The sequence below is a fragment of the Xenopus tropicalis genome, unplaced genomic scaffold (genome assembly GCF_000004195.4).
Source record: "Xenopus tropicalis strain Nigerian unplaced genomic scaffold, UCB_Xtro_10.0 Sca19, whole genome shotgun sequence".
Lineage (NCBI taxonomy): Eukaryota > Metazoa > Chordata > Amphibia > Anura > Pipidae > Xenopus > Xenopus tropicalis.
In genome coordinates, this window is record NW_022279365.1 from 2501 (window position 1) to 26064 (window position 23564).

The 23564-nt window shown below is 50.8% G+C and overlaps 2 protein-coding genes across 3 annotated transcripts; one reads left to right on the top strand and one right to left on the bottom strand.

Moving 5' to 3' along the window:
- Positions 1–434: 434 nt before the first annotated feature.
- LOC116408206 lies at positions 435–6048 on the bottom strand. The gene is made up of 3 exons (XM_031894904.1): positions 4722–6048; positions 2364–2414; positions 435–1089 (listed from the first exon to the last, which is right to left on the bottom strand). The coding sequence occupies exons 1-3, from the start codon at positions 5239–5241 to the stop codon at positions 956–958; spliced, it is 705 nt and encodes a 234-aa protein (XP_031750764.1). The 5' UTR covers positions 5242–6048; the 3' UTR covers positions 435–955.
- Positions 6049–9796: 3748 nt separating this feature from the next.
- rpl7l1 (ribosomal protein L7 like 1) lies at positions 9797–19741 on the top strand. Of its 2 annotated transcripts, none has more exons than XM_031894902.1 (7): positions 9797–9966; positions 12211–12316; positions 15301–15464; positions 16109–16246; positions 17713–17822; positions 18964–19174; positions 19520–19741. In XM_031894902.1, exons 1-6 carry the CDS (start codon positions 9953–9955, stop codon positions 19170–19172), a joined length of 741 nt encoding a protein of 246 aa, XP_031750762.1. In that variant the 5' UTR covers positions 9797–9952; the 3' UTR covers positions 19173–19174; positions 19520–19741.
- The last annotated feature ends 3823 nt before the right edge of the window (positions 19742–23564 follow it).

Genomic DNA, 23564 nt, shown 5'->3' on the forward strand with positions numbered 1-23564 from the left:
CAGCACTATATCAGCCATTTTGATGTTATCTTACATATAGAGATAATGATGGCATTTTCCCGTCATTATATGGCACAGGAATCAGACATGGGGATAAAGGGACAGACTTGTTCAGTGCTGGGAAACTGTGCTTATTGCTCCCAACTCCAATTGCAGGAACAGAGAACAGGGAGCCGGATTTACTCACATCAGCTGGGATTCTCATTGGAGGATTCTTTTGCATATTTATGCAGCCACTGGCTTTGTGCTGTTGTTTTGATAATTTACTACGTTCCCTAAGCTCCGCCTCCCAACAGCAGCCCAGGGCAAACTGAGCATGTGCAGGAGCCAGATCTTATAGAAGATGGTATAACAAAGTAACAAGATGGCGGCCCCCTGCGGACAACTTTGAAAGCATAAATCATCACTGTAATTAGGCTTCTCAACCTCTGGGCTTGTGCAGTAAGTTCATAATGTTTATGTTTATGTTCAGTATATAAAATACAGCATTTCTAATGATTTTCTATTTTAGGGTTTAGTTCTCCTTTAAATCAAAACTCTGTGAATAACCCTAAATACTAGTAAAAAGCGAGAGAGAGAAGCAAGGGAGAGAAAAGAGAAAAATGAAACAAGGTGCAGGAAGTCGACCCGTGTAGCTGAACTGCAACTCACACACTTTACCGAGTATAACGGAAAAAATGAGCAGTAAAGTGTGTGAGTTGCAGTTCAGCTACACGGGTCGACTTCCTGCACCTTGTTTCATTTTTCTCTTTTCTCTCCCTTGCTTCTCTCACTTATTACTAGTATTACACACTGGGGGATGCAGTAACGTTGCAGAATGCAATGCAGTTGGCGCAGAATGGAGGCAGGAGCATCACCCCTTTGCAACCACAGTGACCGCAGAATTGTGACAAAAAATGCTGCATTGTGGGAAAAAAATGCCCAGGCGCAAATGAGCCTCAATATCCACAGCTTGTCAGTCATTTCCACCTCTCCGCCCCCCTGTTTCCAGAATGGCAGCCCCCGTCATGAGTAAATCAAATGTCAGAAGCTTCCAGGCAGCCAATCGGATGGTGAGTACCAGCACCCAGCGCCGTCCGTATCTCTCCCCTACGGAACAATAGAAAGTTCTGTTATTGGTGCTGCTCATAGGCCTTTAACTTGCATGAGGCCTAGCCAGCCTATAGCTTGGCTCTGTGGGTGTATAGAAATATCTATAATATCTGTCCCTGTTAGGGGGAGGGGCATAGAAATATCTGTCCCTGTTAGGGGGGGTGGCATAGAAATATCTGTCCCTGTTAGGAGGAGAGGCATAGAAATATCTGTCCCTGTTAGGGGGGGTGGCATAGAAATATCTGTCCCTGTTAGGGGGGTGGCATAGAAATATCTGTCCCTGTTAGGGGGAGGGGCATAGAAATATCTGTCCCTGTTAGGGGGAGCGGCATAAAAAATATCTGTCCCTGTTTGGGGGAGGGGCATAGAAATATCTGTCCCTGTTAGGGGGAGCGGCATAGAAATATCTGTCCCTGTTAGGGGGAGGGGCATTGAAATATCTGTCCCTGTTAGGGGGAGGGGCATAGAAATATCTGTCCCTGTTAGGGGGGGGGCATAGAAATATCTGTCCCTGTTAGGGGGAGCGGCATAGAAATATCTGTCCCTGTTAGGGGGAGGGGCATCTGTCCCTGTTAGGGGAGGGGCATAGAAATATCTGTCCCTGTTAGGGGGAGGGGCATAGAAATATCTGTCCCTGTTAGGGGGAGCGGCATAGAAATATCTGTCCCTGTTAGGGGGAGGGGCATAGAAATATCTGTCCCTGTTAGGGGGAGGGGCATTGAAATATCTGTCCTGTCCCTGTTAGGGGAGGGGCATAGAAATATCTGTCCCTGTTAGGGGGAGGGGCATTGAAATAAGGGGAGGGGCATAGAAATATCTGTCCCTGTTAGGGGGAGGGGCATAAAATATCTGTCCCTGTTAGGGGGAGGGGCATAGAAATATCTGTCCCTGTTAGGGGGAGGGGCATAAAATATCTGTCCCTGTTAGGGAGGGGCATAGAAATATCTGTCCCTGTTAGGGGGAGGGGCATAAAAATATCTGTCCCTGTTAGGGGGAGGGGCACAGAAATATCTGTCCCTGTTAGGGGGAGGGGCACAGAAATATCTGTCCCTGTTAGGGGGAGGGGCACAGAAATATCTGTCCCTGTTAGGGGGAGGGGCATATAAATATCTGTCCCTGTTAGGGGGAGGGGCATAGAAATATCTGTGCCTGTTAGGGGGAGGGGCATAGAAATATCTGTCCCTGTTAGGGGGAGCGGGGAGGGGTGCACAGATGTGTATCAGCTCTATGTTTAACCCATCAGAAAAAGATAATGAAAGGGACAAACTTACCCAGTTCCTGAGAAATTCCCTCTCTGTGGCACGAACTCCCTTCCGCTGCCCCTGTATGTAATGTGAGGGAACGGGGGTTAATACAGAGGCATTGTGGGTAACCCTAATACACTGGTCCTACCCCCCCCTTTTCTATCTCTATTGATGGCCCCCTCATCAACCCCGTCGATTCGGCGCATTGTTTGGGGGTGATCTTTGACTCCAGTCTCTCCTTTTCTAACCACATTAACTCCACTGTCAAAACCTGTCACTTTTTCTTACGCAATATTGCCAAAATCCATCCCTTTCTTTCTACTGTAACAGCTAAGCTGCTCATGCCTGCTCTCATCCTATCCCGACTGGATTACTGCAACCTGCTACTAACCGGCCTCCCTAACTCCCATCTTTCCCCCACTACAGTCTATATTAAACACTGCTGCCAGAATTCTCCTCCTCTCATCCAGGAGAGTTCAGGCCCTTCCCCTGCTAAAGTCCTTATCGTGGCTTCCTATCAAACAAAGAATATCCTACAAACTTCTTCTCCTAACCTTTAAAGCCCTCCATTCCTCTGCCCCTCACTACATCTCTTCCCTGGTGTCTCCGTATGTTCCCGGCCGACTCCTTCGTTCCTCGCAGAGCAACCGTTTGGTTGCGCCCCCCACTACTACTGCGGTTTCCCGTCTTAAACCTTTCTGCCTGGCTGCCCCCTTCATTTGGAATGCCCCCCCTGATTTCCCCTGATCACCTACAGCACTTATATTGTACTGTCACCCACTGTCACCTACAGCACTTATATTTGCCTATTTGTGTCTGTTAGTTACCCTCCCATATAGATTGTAAGCTCTACGGGGCAGGGACCTCCTTCCTCTTGTGTCCTCGACTCTTAACTTATTGCTTCTGTATTTATCTGTATTTATTATTATACTTTGTATTTATCTATTATCTTAACACCCTGTTTGTATTAATGTTTTCTACTGTACAGCGCTGCGTACATAAGTAGCGCTTTATAAATAAAGATATACATACATACATACATAAGGTACAGCTGCCCCTGTATGTAATGTGAGGAACAGGGGTTAATACAGAGGCATTGTGGGTAAGGTATGGCTGCCCCTGTATGTAATGTGAGGAACAGGGGTTAATACAGAGGCATTGTGGGTAAGGTACGGCTGCCCCTGTATGTAATGTGAGGAACAGGGGTTAATACAGAGGCATTGTGGGTAAGGTACGGCTGCCCCTGTATGTAATGTGAGGAACAGGGGTTAATACAGAGGCATTGTGGGTAAGGTACGGCTGCCCCTGTATGTAATGTGAGGAACAGGGGTTAATACAGAGGCATTGTGGGTAAGGTACAGCTGCCCCTGTATGTGAGGAACAGGGGTTAATACAGAGGCATTGTGGGTAAGGTACAGCTGCCCCTGTATGTAATGTGAGGAACAGGGGTTAATACAGAGGCATTGTGGGTAAGGTACAGCTGCCCCTGTATGTAATGTGAGGAACAGGGGTTAATACAGAGGCATTGTGGGTAAGGTACAGCTACCCCTGTATGTAATGTGAGGAACAGGGGTTAATACAGAGGCATTGTGGGTAAGGTACGGCTGCCCCTGTATGTAATGTGAGGGAACAGGGGTTAATACAGAGGCATTGTGGGTAAGGTACGGCTGCCCCTGTATGTAATGTGAGGGAACAGGGGTTAATACAGAGGCATTGTGGGTAAGGTACAGCTACCCCTGTATGTAATGTGAGGAACAGGGGTTAATACAGAGGCATTGTGGGTAAGGTACAGCTGCCCCTGTATGTAATGTGAGGAACAGGGGTTAATACAGAGGCATTGTGGGTAAGGTATGGCTGCCCCTGTATGTAATGTGAGGGAACAGGGGTTAATACAGAGGCATTGTGGGTAAGGTACAGCTGCCCCTGTATGTAATGTGAGGAACAGGGGTTAATACAGAGGCATTGTGGGTAAGGTACAGCTGCCCCTGTATGTAATGTGAGGAACAGGGGTTAATACAGAGGCATTGTGGGTAAGGTATGGCTGCCCCTGTATGTAATGTGAGGGAACAGGGGTTAATACAGAAGCATTGTGGGTAAGGTACCGCCCCACAGGTTCCTTACCTTGGATATCAAAGGTTTTCCTCTGCCACACATTCCCTGTGCCCCCTTGTGCAACCAGACAGGAGATAGAGCCCCACGGGTTCCTTACCTTGGATATCAAAGGTTTTCCTGTGCCACACATTCCCTGTGCCCCCTTGTGCAACCAGACAGGAGATAGAGCCCCACGGGTTCCTTACCTTGGATATCAAAGGTTTTCCTGTGCCACACATTCCCTGTGCCCCCTTGTGCAACCAGACAGGAGATAGAGCCCCACGGGTTCCTTACCTTGGATATTAAAGGTTTTCCTGTGCCACACATTCCCTGTGCCCCCTTGTGCAACCAGACAGGAGATAGAGCTCCAGGCCTTCAGCTCCTCTGTGGGAAGAGACAGCAGAGCAAATGCACCAAGGTTTTCATACTTGGGCGGCAGAGACAGAGAAGCCGGAGGGGAGAGAAAGCTGCTTGTGGCCCAATCACTCCCACTGGGCAGAGGGTGGGTGCTCCCATTCCTGTGGGGGGGAGTAGAAGCAAAGTGGGTGCTGATGGGCAGCCTGGCAGGACCGGGGGGCACATTCTCCTGGAGTTTGCTTATCTCCGTGGCTGAGGGATGATCAGAGACTCCGGGGGAATAGAAGGTCCCCAATTCGGTGCCATTGCCATTAGAGAACCAAATGTTTATCCCACGTCCGTCTGTCCCCGGTACCAGGCAGAGAAGCTGGGCCTGACCGTTACTGCTCACACTCCAGACTGACGGCTTGGGAGTGGGGGTGATGGAAGCCCCCCAGCCTAGGGATGAACGGCACATCAATAAACAGCCCCTGCCCCAAAGAGCTGGCAATCTAATGCAGCACCAGTTCACTTTCAGTTTGGAAAGACATGGAAATACATGAGATCTATAGAAGCCAATAGCCACTTACCTGTGTGGGACAGGGCGGCTATCAGCAATAGGGTGGGAGATAAATGGAACATTTCTGTAGAACAATATGGGAAGTTTCTGTCTCTGCAGCAGAAAGATTATGTTTCCCATCAGTCCCTATGTGAGTAATTGGGCTCCTCCCCTTTCCTCTAGCAGCGCGGCCGTTACCCCACAAACTGCAGGGGTGCCACTTACCTGTGTGGGACAGGGCGGCTATCAGCAATAGGGTGGGAGATAAATGGAACATTTCTGTAGAACAATATGGGAAGTTTCTGTCTCTGCAGCAGAAAGATTATGTTTCCCATCAGTCCCTATGTGAGTAATTGGGCTCCTCCCCTTTCCTCTAGCAGCGCGGCCGTTACCCCACAAACTGCAGGGGTGCCACCTGTTTCCTCTCGTGCAATAAGAATCTATGAGCCGCAAACAGCATTAGTTCTAGGGATGGGATTGTCGCCTAGCAACAGCCAATGGTTTTGGGGCAGCCCTCCGAGGATACACTGGAATAATGTGTTTTACCTCTACAGCCGCGTTTCTGCTTTCCCTGTGCCTTTAATATGTGGGAGCAAGCCCTGGTCTGCTCAGTGCTGATTGGCCGGTATAGAGCAGAAAGGGAGGAGCTGAATGGGGAAGTTAGATTTTTACTGGGAGTCTGGGAAGATGCAGTTTAAGTTGTAATTACATAGTAAGTTGGGTTGAAAAAAGACATACGTCCATCACGTTCAACCATAATGCCTATATATATCCTGCCTAACTACAAGTTGATCCAGAGGAAGGCAAAAAACCCCATCTGAAGCCTCTCTAATTTGCCTTCCTGACTCCAAGAATCCATCCAGCCCCTATATAAAGTTATATAATGTATCAGCCAGTACCACTGATTCGAGGGGGGGGGGGGGTCCCACAACCTCACAGCTCTTACAGTAAAAAATCCTTTCCGAATATTTAAATGGAACCTCCCTTCTTCTAAACGGAGTGGGTGCCCTCGTGTCCGTTGGAAGGACCTACTGGTAAATAAAACATTAGAGAGGTTATTATATGCTCCCTTTATATATTTATACATAGTTATCATGTCACCTCTTAAGCGCCTCTTCTCCAGTGTAAACAGACCCAACTGGGCCAGCCTTTCCCCATAACTGAGACTTCCCATACCCTTTACCAGCTTAGTTGCCCTTCTCTGGACCCTCTCTAACTCAATAATGTCCCGTTTGAGCACTGGAGACCAGAACTGAACAGCATATTCTAGATGGGACGATTACGCCACTTCAGACGCACGTGACTGTAGGCGGGGCTAGAGGTTCCCCTGCTCAGTCTCACACACCTGACACTCAGGTCAGACTAGCCTCACAGCACCCCAAAGCCCAACCAGCACCCACACACTCATACACAACTTGCTGCCACCACTCTCATACTTCTTACACTGGCGATGAGAGATGCCAAGCACACTGGTAGAGAAAGGGTTAATGTAAGGAACTGACACACACACTCTCCTTACCAGCAGTCAAAGGGTTAATCAGCATACAGCATGCAGAGGGCTAAGGCACACAACACAGTTACACACTCGGAGGTTAGGTACGTTTTAGAGCATCAAGGACAAACTTATTAAATTTTATATTTAATATTATAAAAAGTATAACAGTGCGAGTTTAAAACAAGATGTTACAAAAAGGACATACGATAAAATAAGTACAAACAGTTTTAAAATAAAAGGGAAAAACATAGAAGTCCTATACTGTACCCAGCAGAGTCCTACTAGCCCTGGAGGCAAGGGGAAACCCCGGATAAACTTCCAATAGAAATTGGCCCCCCACAGAATAATTGTCGTATAAATGGACTAAGAATAAAAGAAGTAACAGATGAGGCCACAGTCCCTTGGAATAGCATTTACCTACCCATAGTGCAACAGTCACGGTGCAGTTACCCAACTTTCTAGTTCTAGTTCTAGCTCTGTTCTAGTTCTACTTTCTTTCAAGTTCTACTTCCTTTCTAGTTCTAGCTCTTTTCTAGTTCTAGCTCCTTTCTAGTTCTAGCTCCTTTCTAGTTCTAGCTCTGTTCTAGTTCTGGTTCCTTTCTAGTTCTAGCTCTGTTCTAGTTCTACTTTCTTTCAAGTTCTACTTTCTTTCTAGTTCTAGCTCTTTTCTAGTTCTAGCTCCTTTCTAGTTCTAGCTCCTTTCTAGTTCTAGCTCCTTTCTAGTTCTAGCTCCTTTCTAGTTCTAGCTCTGTTCTAGTTCTGGTTCCTTTCTAGTTTTAGCTCTGTTCTAGTTCCTTTCTACTTCTAGTTTCTTTCTAGTTCTCCTTGGGTTCAAAGTGATAATCCAAATCTTTCCTAGAATTCTGGTGTAAGAGACAAGAAGAAGAAGAAGAATTCACTAGGTAATCACAACTGCTAGGAATTCTGGAAAGAACTGCATGATGGCATCTAAGGATGGGGCATGGGTGGGACATGGGTGGGACGAGGGTGGGACATGGGTGGGACATGGGTGGGATGAGGGTGGGACATGGGTGGGACGAGGGTGGGGCAGGGGTGGGACATGGGTAGGACAAGGGTGGGCGCTGTTGCTAGGTGACAATCCTATCCCTACAACAAATGCAAACACTTCTTTGTTCTACGGGAGATTGCCACCTAGCAACAGCCAATGGGAGAGTAAGCCACCCCTAGCCGTTGCTTTTATGAATGCCCCTTATGTCAGGGTGCTTAGAGAGGTTCTGCAAGAAACCATGAGGGTCCGTTCATTATAACAGGAAGACAGAGACACCTTGGGGCCTTTGTTGCTGTGGATCCTCCTGAGGTCTCTTTGATATTAACATTTTATAGAGAACAGAAATCAACTGATAATCTTGTGAGAGTATCTGGCAGTTAGTAGTAATGGGTAATAGAGACGTGTATAAGAGAGAGTTCCTCTAGCTGAGACAGCTACGGCTATTAGACAGACTCATTACTGAATACTGAGCGCTAGTCAGTAATCAGACACCATAGGAGGCCAACGTGAGTTTGATGCCCTGTATGTATTCATAGTAAGAATGGAGAGAAGGCACTCACACTCACACTCACAGTGAATTGTACAAGCAACGTACATAGAAACAACAACAAGAGCCCCTCTGCACTCACCCATTATCAATATATAGGACATTAAGACATTCGGTGCATTTAAGCTACTAAGAAATGCCCTTCCCTTTAAGCAAAACAGGGATTGTTTGTCCATATATTGCAATATACTTCAAGCTGCCCAACTGCGTCAGAGCCATCCCTTTTGACCAGTTCCTACACTGACTTATGCGATTCATTAAGAATTCTACTGTTTCAATATACATTTAGCAAAGGGACTAAGTTTTACCTGCAACTTTCTTGCTTTCAAGGTTACAAGCAACGTACAGGAATGTATAGGAAACTGTAAGCAAGATCTATATTAAATACTACGGGATATATTGCAGCTCCTGGGCCTGAAGGAATTCTGCTATAAACCAGAACAGACGTTACCCCCACAGATATTAGCCCCAGAGACGTTACCCCCACAGATATTAGCCCCAGAGACGTTACCCCCACAGATATTAGCCCCAGGTGTTACCCCCAGAGGTGTTACCCCCACAGATATTAGCCCTAGAGACGTTACCCCCACAGATATTAGCCCCACAGGCGTTAGCCCCACAGACAAGGATGGCCGACCAGTGGCCCCTATATAACACAGGGACACACTCCCACCTGTACACAAGGAACTCCCCATATGCGGCAACTGCCATTGGCCACTGAAGAACAGGATTGGCTTTTTAAAAGGCAACAATAAAGCAGCGGTTGGTGGTCCCACTTACAAGATGCAGTCACGTAGGGCACATACAATTGTATAGGACATACCTTCCAACTGGCACAATATTGGCGGGACAGTCCCTTCTGACAGCTCAGCCCCCAGTCCAGGATTCTTACTGAAAAGCCCCTCATTTCCCTTTCATCTCCTGCACTGAAGCTAAAAAAAGATACAAATTTAATTAAATAAGAGGCTTTTGGCAGAGAGCCCAGAAATCTTAACGAGCTTCCGCTGCACTTAGATACAGTGTTTCTCACATTTAATTAAATAAGAAGCTTTTGGCAGAGCCCAGAAATCTTAACGAGCCCCCCCTGCACTGAGATACAGTGTTTCTCACATTTAATTAAATAAGTAGATTTTGGCAGAGCCCAGAAACCCTAACAAACAGATACAAGTGTAACTAATAAGCTAAACAGGTCTCTTGGGGGAACTGAGACTCATGGCTTAAAGGGCAACTTCACCTTTGTTCAGCAAAACTGTAATAACACATAAAACAGGGCCCCAAAACCCCCAGAAATGGGTTCAAACGTTAAATAACCTGCACATTTAGTCAAATGGGAGTGGCATTTAGGGGGGTGTGGTCTCAAAGAAACTTTAGGAGGTATGAGGAAAGGTTAGTGTTGTGGATACGGAACCAGCCAATAGGAAACGTACTTTGGCGCTAGTGGGCGGTAACAGGCAAAGTTAGCAAGTGAGACTGGCAAGCCTGTCCCTGGCGCCAACCACAACATGGCGGTCTGACTGCGAAAGAGCGGAAGTCGTGTAGAAAGAACTTCCTGTTTGCTCAGTTTTGCGGAAGGAGCAAGATGGAGTCCACGGAGTGAGTGCGGATGGGGCTCAGGGAAATCGGGGTCCATCCCATGACACCGAGTAACGGGGAGAGGGATAGAGGGTTGGGCCGGGGGCGGGTTGGTGCGGGGTACTGTACGGGGGCCATATGGGGTCAGTACAGCGAGATTTCCAACTATACCCCCCCCCATACAGTCACACAGGGACCCCCCTGCCTTCCCCATCCCTATGTCTCCCACTGTCACCCTAACGCATGGGGTCCCTCTGGTATTCCCTGTGTGCCCCCCCCCAGTGCTTAAACTATACCCCCCCATCTTAATATCCCCCCCCCCATACAGTCACCCAGGGACCCCCCCTGCCTTCCCCATCCCTATGTCTCCCACTGTCACCCTAACGCATGGGGTCCTCTGGTATTCCCTGTGTGCCCCCCCCCCAGTGCTTAAACTATACCCCCCATCTTAATATCCCCCCCCCCATACGGTCACACAGGGACCCCCCCTGCCTTCCCCATCCCTATGTCTCCCACTGTCACCCTAACGCATGGGGTCCCTCTGGTATTCCCTGTGTGCCCCCCCCCAGTGCTTAAACTATACCCCCCCATCTTAATATCCCCCCCCCATACAGTCACCCAGGGACCCCCCTGCCTTCCCCATCCCTATGTCTCCCACTGTCACCCTAACGCATGGGGTCCCTCTGGTATTCCCTGTGTGCCCCCCCCAGTGCTTAAACTATACCCCCCATCTTAATATCCCCCCCCCCATACGGTCACACAGGGACCCCCCCTGCCTTCCCCATCCCTATGTCTCCCACTGTCACCCTAACGCATGGGGTCCCTCTGGTATTCCCTGTGTGCCCCCCAGTGCTTAAACTATACCCCCCCCCATCTTAATATCCCTCCCCCATACAGTCACACAGGGACCCCCCCTGCCTTCCCCATCCCTATGTCTCCCACTGTCACCCTAACGCATGGGGTCCCTCTGGTATTCCCTGTGTGCCCCCCCCCAGTGCTTAAACTATACCCCCCCATCTTAATATCCCCCCCCCATACGGTCACACAGGGACCCCCCCTGCCTTCCCCATCCCTATGTCTCCCACTGTCACCCTAACGCATGGGGTCCCTCTGGTATTCCCTGTGTGCCCCCCAGTGCTTAAACTATACCCCCCCCATCTTAATATCCCTCCCCATACAGTCACACAGGGACCCCCCCTGCCTTCCCCATCCCTATGTCTCCCACTGTCACCCTAACGCATGGGGTCCCTCTGGTATTCCCTGTGTGCCCCCCCCCAGTGCTTAAACTATACCCCCCCATCTTAATATCCCCCCCCCCATACGGTCACACAGGGACCCCCCCTGCCTTCCCCATCCCTATGTCTCCCACTGTCACCCTAACGCATGGGGTCCCTCTGGTATTCCCTGTGTGCCCCCCAGTGCTTAAACTATACCCCCCCATCTTAATATCCCCCCCCCATACAGTCACACAGGGACCCCCCCTGCCTTCCCCATCCCTATGTCTCCCACTGTCACCCTAACGCATGGGGTCCCTCTGGTATTCCCTGTGTGCCCCCCAGTGCTTAAACTATACCCCCCCCATCTTAATATCCCCCCCCCATACAGTCACACAGGGACCCCCCTGCCTTCCCCATCCCTATGTCTCCCACTGTCACCCTAACGCATGGGGTCCCTCTGGTATTCCCTGTGTGCCCCCCCCCAGTGCTTAAACTATACCCCCCCCATCTTAATATCCCCCCCCCCCATAAAGTCACACAGGGACCCCCCTGCCTTCCCCATCCCTATGTCTCCCACTGTCACCCTAACGCATGGGTCCCTCTGGTATTCCCTGTGTGCCCCCCCCCAGTGCTTAAACTATACCCCCCCCATCTTAATATCCCCCCCCCCCCATAAAGTCACACAGGGACCCCCCCTGCCTTCCCCATCCCTATGTCTCCCACTGTCACCCTAACGCATGGGGTCCCTCTGGTATTCCCTGTGTGCCCCCCCCGTGCTTAAACTATACCCCCCCATCTTAATATCTCTCCCCCCATACGGTCACACAGGGACCGTCCTGCCTGCCCCCCAGTTGTAATCCACTGTTCTTAAACTATACTTAATATCTCCCCCCCCCCCACATACACAGATACCGGGCATTGCCTTGTGCTGGGAGGCATGATGTGTACCCCAAATCCCCCCCCTTGGGAACAGGAGCTGACAGTCATGTGGCCCCCACAGCCCAGGGGATAAAGCAGAGCCGGCCCCTTATTGTCTCTCTCCCCTCAGGCCCCGGAAGCTTCCGCGCGTCCCAGAGAATCTGCTGAAGAAACGGAAAAAGTATCTGGGGCTGAAAGCAGCCGAGGCCAAGAGAGCGTTGGAGGAGAAGCGAAAGGTAACGCCTTGTTATAGGCTGGGGGGCTCCCTACCCCCCCTTATATATTTATATATAGTGACCCCCCTTAACTGCCCCCCCCCCCCCAGTGTAACCAATCCCAACTGGGCCAGCCTTTCCCCATAACTGAGCCCATTCCCTTTATCAGCTTAGTCGCTCTTCCCTGTACTTTCTCTATTTCATTACTGCCCCCCTTATATATTTATATATAGTGACCCCCCCTTAACTGCCCCCCCCCCCAGTGTAACCAATCCCAACTGGGCCAGCCTTTCCCCATAACTGAGCCCATTCCCTTTATCAGCTTAGTCGCTCTTCCCTGTACTTTCTCTATTTCATTACTGCCCCCCCCTTATATATTTATATATAGTGACCCCCCCCTTAACTGCCCCCCCCCCCCAGTGTAACCAATCCCAACTGGGCCAGCCTTTCCCCATAACTGAGCCCATTCCCTTTATCAGCTTAGTCACTCTTCCCTGTACTTTCTCTATTTCATTACTGCCCCCCTTATATATTTATATATAGTGACCCCCCCCTTAACTGCCCCCCCCCCCCCCCCAGTGTAACCAATCCCAACTGGGCCAGCCTTTCCCCATAACTGAGCCCATTCCCTTTATCAGCTTAGTCGCTCTTCCCTGTACTTTCTCTATTTCATTACTGCCCCCCCCTTATATATTTATATATAGTGACCCCCCCCCCCCCCCAGTGTAACCAATCCCAACTGGGCCAGCCTTTCCCCATAACTGAGCCCATTCCCTTTATCAGCTTAGTCGCTCTTCCCTGTACTTTCTCTATTTCATTACTGCCCCCCTTATATATTTATATATAGTGACCCCCCCCTTAACTGCCCCCCCCCCCAGTGTAACCAATCCCAACTGGGCCAGCCTTTCCCCATAACTGAGCCCATTCCCTTTATCAGCTTAGTCGCTCTTCCCTGTACTTTCTCTATTTCATTACTGCCCCCCCTTATATATTTATATATAGTGACCCCCCCCCTTAACTGCCCTTCCCCAGTGTAACCAATCCCAACTGGGCCAGCCTTTCCCCATAACTGAGCCCATTCCCTTTATCAGCTTAGTCGCTCTTCCCTGTACTTTCTCAATTTCATTACTGCCCCCCCCTTATATATTTTATATATAGTGACCCCCCTTAACTGCCCCCCCCCCAGTGTAACCAATCCCAACTGGGCCAGCCTTTCCCCATAACTGAGCCCATTCCCTTTATCAGCTTAGTCGCTCTTCCCTGTACTTTCTCTATTTCATTACTGCCCCCCTTATATATTTATATATAGTGACCCCCCTTAACTGCCCCTTCCCCAGTGTAACCAATCCCAACTGGGCCAGCCTTTCCCCATAACTGAGCCCATTCCCTTTATCAGCTTAGTCGCTCTTCCCTGTACTTTCTCTATTTCATTACTGCCCCCCCTTATATATTTATATATAGTGACCCCCCCCCTTAACTGCCCCCCCCCAGTGTAACCAATCCCAACTGGGCCAGCCTTTCCCCATAACTGAGCCCATTCCCTTTATCAGCTTAGTCGCTCTTCCCTGTACTTTCTCTATTTCATTACTGCCCCCCCCCTTATATATTTATATATAGTGACCCCCCCTTAACTGCCCCCCCCCCCCAGTGTAACCAATCCCAACTGGGCCAGCCTTTCCCCATAACTGAGCCCATTCCCTTTATCAGCTTAGTCGCTCTTCCCTGTACTTTCTCTATTTCATTACTGCCCCCCCTTATATATTTATATATAGTGACCCCCCCTTAACTGCCCCCCCCCCAGTGTAACCAATCCCAACTGGGCCAGCCTTTCCCCATAACTGAGCCCATTCCCTTTATCAGCTTAGTCGCTCTTCCCTGTACTTTCTCTATTTCATTACTGCCCCCCCCTTATATATTTATATATAGTGACCCCCCCTTAACTGCCCCCCCCCCCAGTGTAACCAATCCCAACTGGGCCAGCCTTTCCCCATAACTGAGCCCATTCCCTTTATCAGCTTAGTCGCTCTTCCCTGTACTTTCTCTATTTCATTACTGCCCCCCCTTATATATTTATATATAGTGACCCCCCCCTTAACTGCCCCCCCCCCCCCAGTGTAACCAATCCCAACTGGGCCAGCCTTTCCCCATAACTGAGCCCATTCCCTTTATCAGCTTAGTCGCTCTTCCCTGTACTTTCTCTATTTCATTACTGCCCCCCTTATATATTTATATATAGTGACCCCCCCCTTAACTGCCCCCCCCCCCCCAGTGTAACCAATCCCAACTGGGCCAGCCTTTCCCCATAACTGAGCCCATTCCCTTTATCAGCTTAGTCGCTCTTCCCTGTACTTTCTCTATTTCATTACTGCCCCCCCTTATATATTTATATATAGTGACCCCCCCCTTAACTGCCCCTTCCCCAGTGTAACCAATCCCAACTGGGCCAGCCTTTCCCCATAACTGAGCCCATTCCCTTTATCAGCTTAGTCGCTCTTCCCTGTACTTTCTCAATTTCATTACTGCCCCCCCTTATATATTTATATATAGTGACCCCCCTTAACTGCCCCCCCCCAGTGTAACCAATCCCAACTGGGCCAGCCTTTCCCCATAACTGAGCCCATTCCCTTTATCAGCTTAGTCGCTCTTCCCTGTACTTTCTCTATTTCATTACTGCCCCCCCTTATATATTTATATATAGTGACCCCCCCTTAACTGCCCCTTCCCCAGTGTAACCAATCCCAACTGGGCCAGCCTTTCCCCATAACTGAGCCCATTCCCTTTATCAGCTTAGTCGCTCTTCCCTGTACTTTCTCTATTTCATTACTGCCCCCCCTTATATATTTATATATAGTGACCCCCCCCCTTAACTGCCCCCCCCCCAGTGTAACCAATCCCAACTGGGCCAGCCTTTCCCCATAACAGAGCCCATACACACAGTGGGAGGAAACTTGCTGCTTGCCACGCCCCTATCTCTATGAAAGGGCCAATCGTGTTGCTTGTTACAGACACAGCCTGGGAAGCAAATCAAGTTCAAGCGTTTGGAAACCTTCGTACGAAACTCTCACAGGAAACTGAGGGACGACGCTCGGCTGAAGAGAATGAAGATTTATCAGAAGAAGATTCCTGGCGTCGCCACCCAGTCGCTGGCGTTTGTGGTTCGTATTACAAAGTAAGAAATGGAGCCTTGGGGGGCCGACTGGGACTGGAGCCTTGGGGGGCCGACTGGGCCTGGACTGGCCTTGGGGGGCCGACTGGGACTGGAGACTGGGACTGGAGCCTTGGGGGCCGACTGGGACTGGAGCCTTGGGGGGCCGACTGGGACTGGAGCCTTGGGGGGGCCGACTGGGACTGGAGCCTTGGGGGGGCCGACTGGGACTGGAGCCTTGGGGGGCCGACTGGACTGGAGCCTTGGGGGGGCGACTGGGACTGGAGCCTTGGGACTGGGGACTGGGACCCTTGGGGGGCCGACTGGGACTGGAGCCTTGGGGGGCCGACTGGACTGGAGCCTTGGGGGGCCGACTGGGACTGGAGCCTTGGGGGCGACTGGGACTGGAGCCTTGGGGGGGCCGACTGGGACTGGAGCCTTGGGGGCCGACTGGGACTGGAGCCTTGGGGGGGCCGACTGGGACTGGAGCCTTGGGGGGCCTACTGGGACTGGAGCCTTGGGGGGCCTACTGGGACTGGAGCCTTGGGGGGGCCGACTGGGACTGGAGCCTGGGGGGGGGCCGACTGGGACTGGAGCCTTGGGGGGCCGACTGGGACTGGAGCCTTAGATCTCCCCCCTTTTTACGCCTCTTTCTCCTCCCCCTTTAGAGTCGATGGAGTCAGTAACGCGGTTCTGGACGCTCTAAAGACCCTTCGCTTGGGGAAGATTTTTGCAGGAGCTTTTGTGAAGTTGACTCCCTCATCCCTCAACCTGATTCGAGTTGTAGAACCGTACGTTGCGTGGGGGTGAGTGTCGCTCTCGCTGAGACACCCTATCACTCTCTGTGAGACACCCCATTGGGTTTGTGCTATGCAGTCTCACAGCTTGGGGGTGAGTGTCGCTCTCGCTGAGACACCCTATCACTCTCTGTGAGACACCCCATTGGGTTTGTGCTATGCAGTCTCACAGCTTGGGGGTGGGTGTCACTCTCGGTGAGACACCCCATTGGATTTGTGCTGTGCAGTCTCACAGCTTGGAGGTGGGTGTCACTCTCGGTGAGACACACAATTGGGTTTGTGCTGCGCAGTCTCACAGCTTGGGGGTGTCTCTCGGTTAGTGCTGCGCAGTCTCACAGCTTGGGGTGAGTGTCTCTCGGTTAGTGCTGCGCAGTCTCACAGCTTGGGGGTGTCTCTCGGTTAGTGCTGCGCAGTCTCACAGCTTGGGGGTGTCTCTCGTTTAGTGCTGCGCAGTCTCACAGCTTGGAGGTGGGTGTCACTCTCGGTGAGACACACAATTGGGTTTGTGCTGCGCAGTCTCACAGCCTGGGGTGTCTCTCGGTTAGTGCTGCGCAGTCTCACAGCTTGGTGTTTCTCGGTTAGTGCTGCGCAGTCTCACAGCTTGGAGGGGGGTGTCACTCTCGGTGAGACACACAATTGGGTTAGTGCTGCGCAGTCTCACAGCTTGGGGGTGTCTCTCGGTTAGTGCTGCGCAGTCTCACAGCTTGGGGTGAGTGTCTCTCGGTTAGTGCTGCACAGTCTCACAGCTTGGGGGTGTCTCTCGGTTAGTGCTGCGCAGTCTCACAGCTTGGGGGTGTCTCTCGGTTAGTGCTGCGCAGTCTCACAGCTTGGGGGTGTCTCGGTTAGTGCTGCGCAGTCTCACAGCTTGGGGGTGTCTCTCGGTTAGTGCCGCGCAGTCTCACAGCTTGGGGTGTCTCTCGGTTAGTGCTGCGCAGTCTCACAGCTTGGGGGTGTCTCTCGGTTAGTGCTGCGCAGTCTCACAGGCTTGGGGTGTCTCTCGGTTAGTGCTGCGCAGTCTCACAGCTTGGGGGTGTCTCTCGGTTAGTGCTGCGCAGTCTCACAGCTTGGGGGTGTCTCTCGGTTAGTGCTGCGCAGTCTCACAGCTTGGGGGTGTTTCTCGGTTAGTGCTGCGCAGTCTCACAGCTTGGGGGTGTTCTCTCGGTTAGTGCTGCGCAGTCTCACAGCTTGGGGTGAGTGCTCTCGGTTCGTGCTGCGCAGTCTCACAGCTCTCTCGGTTCGTGCTGCGCAGTCTCACAGCTTGGGGTGTCTCTCGGTTAGTGCTGCGCAGTCTCACAGCTTGGGGGTGTCTCTCGGTTAGTGCTGCACAGTCTCACAGCTTGGGGTGAGTGTCTCTCGGTTAGTGCTGCACAGTCTCACAGCTTGGGGTGAGTGTCTCTCGGTTAGTGCTGCACAGTCTCACAGCTTGGGGTGAGTGTCTCTCGGTTCGTGCTTCACAGCTTTTGTTTCTCTCGCAGGTTCCCAAATCTGAAATCAATCAGAGAGTTGGTCTTAAAAAGGGGCCATTTCAGAAGGGACGGCCGGCGAGTGGCTCTGACTGACAACAACGTGATTGAGGAGCAACTGGGTAACATTATCCTGTATAGAGCAGGGGCTGGGCAATGCACGGGGATAGGGGAGGGGCTGGGCAATACACGGGGATAGGGGAGGGGCTGGGCAGTACACGGGGAGGGAGGGGCTGGGCAGTACACGGGGGGAGGGGAGGGGCTGGGCAGTACACGGGGGAGGGAGGGGCTGGGCAGTACACGAGGGGAGGGGCTTGGCAGTACACGGGGAGAAGGGAGGGGCTGGGCAGTACACGGGGAGAGGAGAGGGAGGGGCTGGGCAATACACGGGGAGAGGAGAGGGGAGGGGCTGGGCAATACACGGGGATAGGGAGGGGCTGGGCATACACGGGGGGAGGGGAGGGCAGTACACGGGAGGGAGGGCTGGCAGTACACGGGCTGGGCAGTACACGGGAGAGGGGGGGCTGGGCAATACACGGGGAGAGGAGAGGGAGGGGCTGGGCAATACACGGGGAGAGGAGAGGGGAGGGGCTGGGCAATACACGGGGAGAGGGGAGGGCTGGGCAATACACGGGAGAGGGAGGGGCTGGGCAATACACGAGAGAGGGGAGGGGCTGGGCAATACATGGGGAGAGGAGAGGGGAGGGGCTGGGCAATACACGAGGAGAGGGGAGGGGCTGGGCAATACACAGGGATAGTGGCTGGGCAGTACACGGGGGGAGGGGCTGGGCAGTACACGGGGGGGGGGGGGGGCTGGGCAGTACACGGGGGGGGCTGGCAGTACACGGGGCTGGGCACACGGGGGGAGGGGCTGGCAGTACACGGGGGAGGGGCTGGGCAGTACACGGGGAGAGGGCTGCTGGGCAGTACACGGGGGGAGGGGAGGGGCTGGGCAACACGGGGAGAGGGAGGGGCTGGGCAGTACACGGGGAGGGGGAGGGGCTGGGCAGTACACGGGGAGAGGGGAGGGGCTGGGCAATACACGGGGAGAGGGGAGGGGCTGGGCAATACACGGGGAGAGGGGAGGGGCTGGGCAGTACACGGGGGGAGGGGCTGGGCAATACACACAGATATATTTGGGTTAGAGTTAACCCCTTATACACTCCCAGCATGTAGCGCAGCAGTTCTATCCCAGGTTGCACTGGTACCATTTGGGCCACACAGACCCAGTGGGTGTTACTATTAATCTGGTTCTGATTGCAGGGAAGTTTGGGATCATCTGTTTGGAGGACGTGATCCATGAGTTATACACAACGGGGGAACATTTCCCAGAAGTCAACAGGTTCCTGTGCCCCTTCCGCCTCTCGGTGTCGCGCCATGCAGCCGTCAATCGGAAGGGCTACCTGAGCGAGGTGGGCGACCCCGGCCACAGGGGCTCCGGCATTAACCAGCTGATCCGCCAGCTGAACTAGAGGTAGGGATTGATCCGCCGCCCAGGGGAGGTACAGGAACACAATGTGGGGAATAAAGGGTTAAAGGGCAGAATGGGGAGACTTGGTGCAAACAAATGGCAATAACTGTATATTATATAGTGACAATATCTGCTTTGCTCCAGGATTGGGTATTGTACAGGCACGCAGTGATTGGCCGGGGGGAGGGACACAGCGCAGGATTGGTCCCTTCCTCATACAGTGAGGGATTAGGGATCAGCAGGGAATGGATTGGGGCTCAGGGGCTTTCTGCTCTAATTTGTCTGTCTCTCTGCAGCCCCTGCTCTCAGATTGCTGCGTTCCACTCACGGCTGTCTCTTCACCTACAGAGCGTCTCTGGCCGCCCCCTGGGGCACAGGAACATCATGTGACTGATCCCTTAGCCAATGGTGTTGGAGAGGGCAGTGGATAGGGGACACAGGGTTCCTGTACCCCAAGGGCCACACAGTTGGGCCCAACCTGCCCGCGTGACACCCGCTCCCTCTCGCTGGAAGTCCCTCAATTTATTGTTTTGCAACTTTTCATTTTTAATAAAACTATTTTCTGAAGAACTCGGTGCCGTTACAGTGTCTGGAGTTTGTCTGCTGGAATCCCTCCCTCTTATAGACCCCTCCCTCTTATATGCCCCTCCCCTTCTTATATGCCCCTCCCTCTTATACGCCCCTCCCTAATGTACCCGTCCCCTTCTTATATACCCCTCCCTAATGTACCCGTCCCCTTCTTATATACCCCTCCCTAATGTACCCGTCCTTTATATACCCCTCCCTAATGTACCCGTCCCCTTATGTACCCGTCCCTAATGTACCCGTCCCCTTCTTATATACCCCTCCCTAATGTACCCGTCCCTTATATACCCCTCCCTAATGTACCCGTCCCTTATATACCCCTCCCTAATGTACCCGTCCCCTTATATACCCCTCCCTAATGTACCCGTCCTTTATATACCCCTCCCTAATGTACCCGTCCCTTATATACCCCTTTCTAATGTTGGCTTCTTGTCTAGTGCCCCACAGCCCGTAGCAAAGAATGGTGCCCCAAGCTAAATGTTTGGCTTAAAGTATTGTTTTTATTCAAAATATCCGCATTATAAACATAACAGGGTTCCGCGCCATTGAAAGCTCTATACAAATTCATTAACAGGGTTCCGTATCATTGAAAGTTCTATACGCATTCATTAGCAGGGTTCCGTACCATTGAAAGCTCTATACGCATTCATTAGCAGGGTTCTGTACCATTGAAAGCTCTATACACATTCATTAACAGGGTTCCGTACCATTGAAAGCTCTATACACATTCATTAACAGGGTTCCGTACCATTGAAAGCTCTATACGCATTCATTAACAGGGTTCTGTATCACTGAAAGCTCTATACGCATTCATTAACAGGGTTCTGTATCACTGAAAGCTCTATACGCATTCATTAGCAGGGTTCTGTACCATTGAAAGCTCTATACACATTCATTAACAGGGTTCCGTACCATTGAAAGCTCTATACACATTCATTAACAGGGTTCTGTATCATTGAAAGCTCTATACACATTTGTTAACAGGGTTCTGTATCATTGAAAGCTCGATGCACATTCATTAATAGGGTTCTGTATCATAAAAAGCTCTATAAACATTCATTAACAGGGTTCTGCACCATTGAAAGCTCTATACACATTCATTAACAGGGTTCCGTACCATTGAAAGCTCTATACACATTCATTAACAGGGTTCCGTACCATTGAAAGCTCTATACACATTCATTAACAGGGTTCTGTATCATAAAAAGCTCTATAAACATTCATTAACAGGGTTCTGCACCATTGAAAGCTCTATACACATTCATTAACAGGGTTCCGTACCATTGAAAGCTCTATACACATTCATTAACAGGGTTCCGTACCATTGAAAGCTCGATACATTCATTAACAGGGTTCTGTATCATTGAAAGCTCTATACACATTTATTAACAGGGTTCTGTATCATTGAAAGCTCGATACACATTCATTAACAGGGTTCTGTATCATTGAAAGCTCTATACACATTTATTAACAGGGTTCTGTATCATTGAAAGCTCTATACACATTCATTAACAGGGTTCTGTATCATTGAAAGCTCGATGCACATTCATTAATAGGATTCCGTACCATTAAAAGCTCTATACACATTCATTAACAGGGTTCTGTATCATAAAAAGCTCTATAAACATTCATTAATAGGGTTCCGTACCATTGAAAGCTCTATACAAATTCAATAAAAAGAGCCACTATTCTACTTTTACAGGAAACACATGTTAAGAGGCAGAGAAGCCAAATCCTGGCACCCCCAACTGACAAGGTGTTTTTACTCCTCGGCCTCAAACAAATCTAGAGGCAGGGCAACTCTGCTCCATGAAACCTGACCGGTCATTGTACAAACAGCACTGAGGGCAGAATTCTCCTGTAACGGCAAGCCTCTAACAATAGTAGGGATTTATACCCCAATATATTCCCAATTAAATGACTTTGAGACTTCAGTACAATATTGGACTGTAAATAGATTGCTCAGTACAAAGGAACAAGGAGCCACCAGCAGAGACATCTTATCCAGTTTCTAAAAGACGATTATTTATTTGATACATGGAGATATCTGATCCCAAAACAAGAGACTACACTTTCTATTCTCCACCGCACAAATCCTACAGCAGAACAGATCTCACCTTGATATCATGAAACCTGGTTCTACTATAGAACCTCAAACCTGCTCTGATCATTCCCCTATCGTAGGGGCCATATCTACTGTAGAACCTCAAACCTGCTCCGACCATTCCCCTATCGTAGGGGCCATATCTACTGTAGAACCTCAAACCTGCTCCGACCATTCCCCTATCGTAGGGGCCATATCTACTGTAGAACCTCAAACCTGCTCCGACCATTCCCCTACCGTAGGGGCCATATCTACTGTAGAACCTCAAACCTGCTCCGACCATTCCCCTATCGTAGATATTACTGTAGAACCTCAACTGCTCCGATCAGTAGGGCCATATCTACTGTAGAACCTCAAACCTGCTCCGACCATTCCCCTACCGTAGGGGCCATATCTAGTGTAGAACCTCAAACCTGCTCCGATCATTCCCCTACCATAGGGGCCATATCTAGTGTAGAACCTCAAACCTGCTCCGACCATTCCCCTACCATAGGGGCCATATCTACTGTAGAACCTCAAACCTGCTCCGATCATTCCCCTACCGTAGGGGCCATATCTACTGTAGAACCTCAAACCTGCTCCGATCATTCCCCTACCATAGGGACCATATCTAGTGTAGAACCTCAAACCTGCTCCGACCATATCTACTGTAGACCTCAAACCTGCTCCGATCATTCCCCTACCGTAGGGCCATATCTACTATAGAACCTCAAACCTGCTCCGACATTCCCCTACCGTAGGGCCATATCTAGTGTAGAACCAAACCTGCTCCGATCATTCCCCTACCGTAGGGGCCATATCTACTGTAGAACCTCAAACCTGCTCCAATCATTCCCCTACCGTAGGGGCCATATCTACTGTAGAACCTCAAACCTGCTCCGACCATTCCCCTATCGTAGGGGCCATATCTACTGTAGAACCTCAAACCTGCTCCGATCATTCCCCTACCATAGGGACCATATCTAGTGTAGAACCTCAAACCTGCTCCGACCATTCCCCTACCGTAGGGGCCATATCTAATATAGAACCTCAAACCTGCTCCGACCATTCCCCTACCGTAGGGGCCATATCTACTGTAGAACCTCAAACCTGCTCCGATCATTCCCCTACCGTAGGGGCCATATCTAGTGTAGAACCTCAAACCTGCTCCGATCATTCCCCTACCATAGGGACCATATCTACTGTAGAACCTCAAACCTGCTCCGATCATTCCCCTACCGTAAGGGCCATATCTACTGTAGAACCTCAAACCTGCTCCGATCATTCCCCTACCGTAGGGGCCATATCTAGTGTAGAACCTCAAACCTGCTCCGATCATTCCCCTACCATAGGGACCATATCTAGTGTAGAACCTCAAACCTGCTCCGATCATTCCCCTACCGTAGGGGCCATATCTACTGTAGAACCTCAAACCTGCTCCGATCATTCCCCTACCGTAGGGGCCATATCTAGTGTAGAACCTCAAACCTGCTCCGATCATTCCCCTACCGTAGGGGCCATATCTACTGTAGAACCTCAAACCTGCTCTGATCATTCCCCTACTGTAGGGGCCATATCTAGTGTTGAACCTCAAACTTGCTCCGATCATTCCCCTACCGTAGGGGCCATATCTACTATAGAACCTCAAACCTGCTCCGATCATTCCCCTACATAGTTACATAGGGTTGAAAAAAGACCAGAGTCCATCAAGTTCAACCCATCCAA

Bases quoted from the DNA above. Each gene is read 5' to 3' on its own strand.
- LOC116408206 (XM_031894904.1), bottom strand. From the start codon at position 5,241: ATGTGCCGTTCATCCCTAGGCTGGGGGGCTTCCATCACCCCCACTCCC. The intron at 2,415-4,721 runs GTAAGGAACCCG...CATTACATACAG, and splicing joins GAAAACCTTTAATATCCAAG to GGGCAGCGGAAGGGAGTTCG. The intron at 1,090-2,363 runs GTAAGTTTGTCC...ATTGTTCCGTAG, and splicing joins GGGAATTTCTCAGGAACTGG to GGGAGAGATACGGACGGCGC.
- rpl7l1 (XM_031894902.1), top strand. The intron at 15,465-16,108 runs GTAAGAAATGGA...CTCCCCCTTTAG, and splicing joins TTTGTGGTTCGTATTACAAA to AGTCGATGGAGTCAGTAACG. The intron at 16,247-17,712 runs GTGAGTGTCGCT...TTTCTCTCGCAG, and splicing joins GAACCGTACGTTGCGTGGGG to GTTCCCAAATCTGAAATCAA.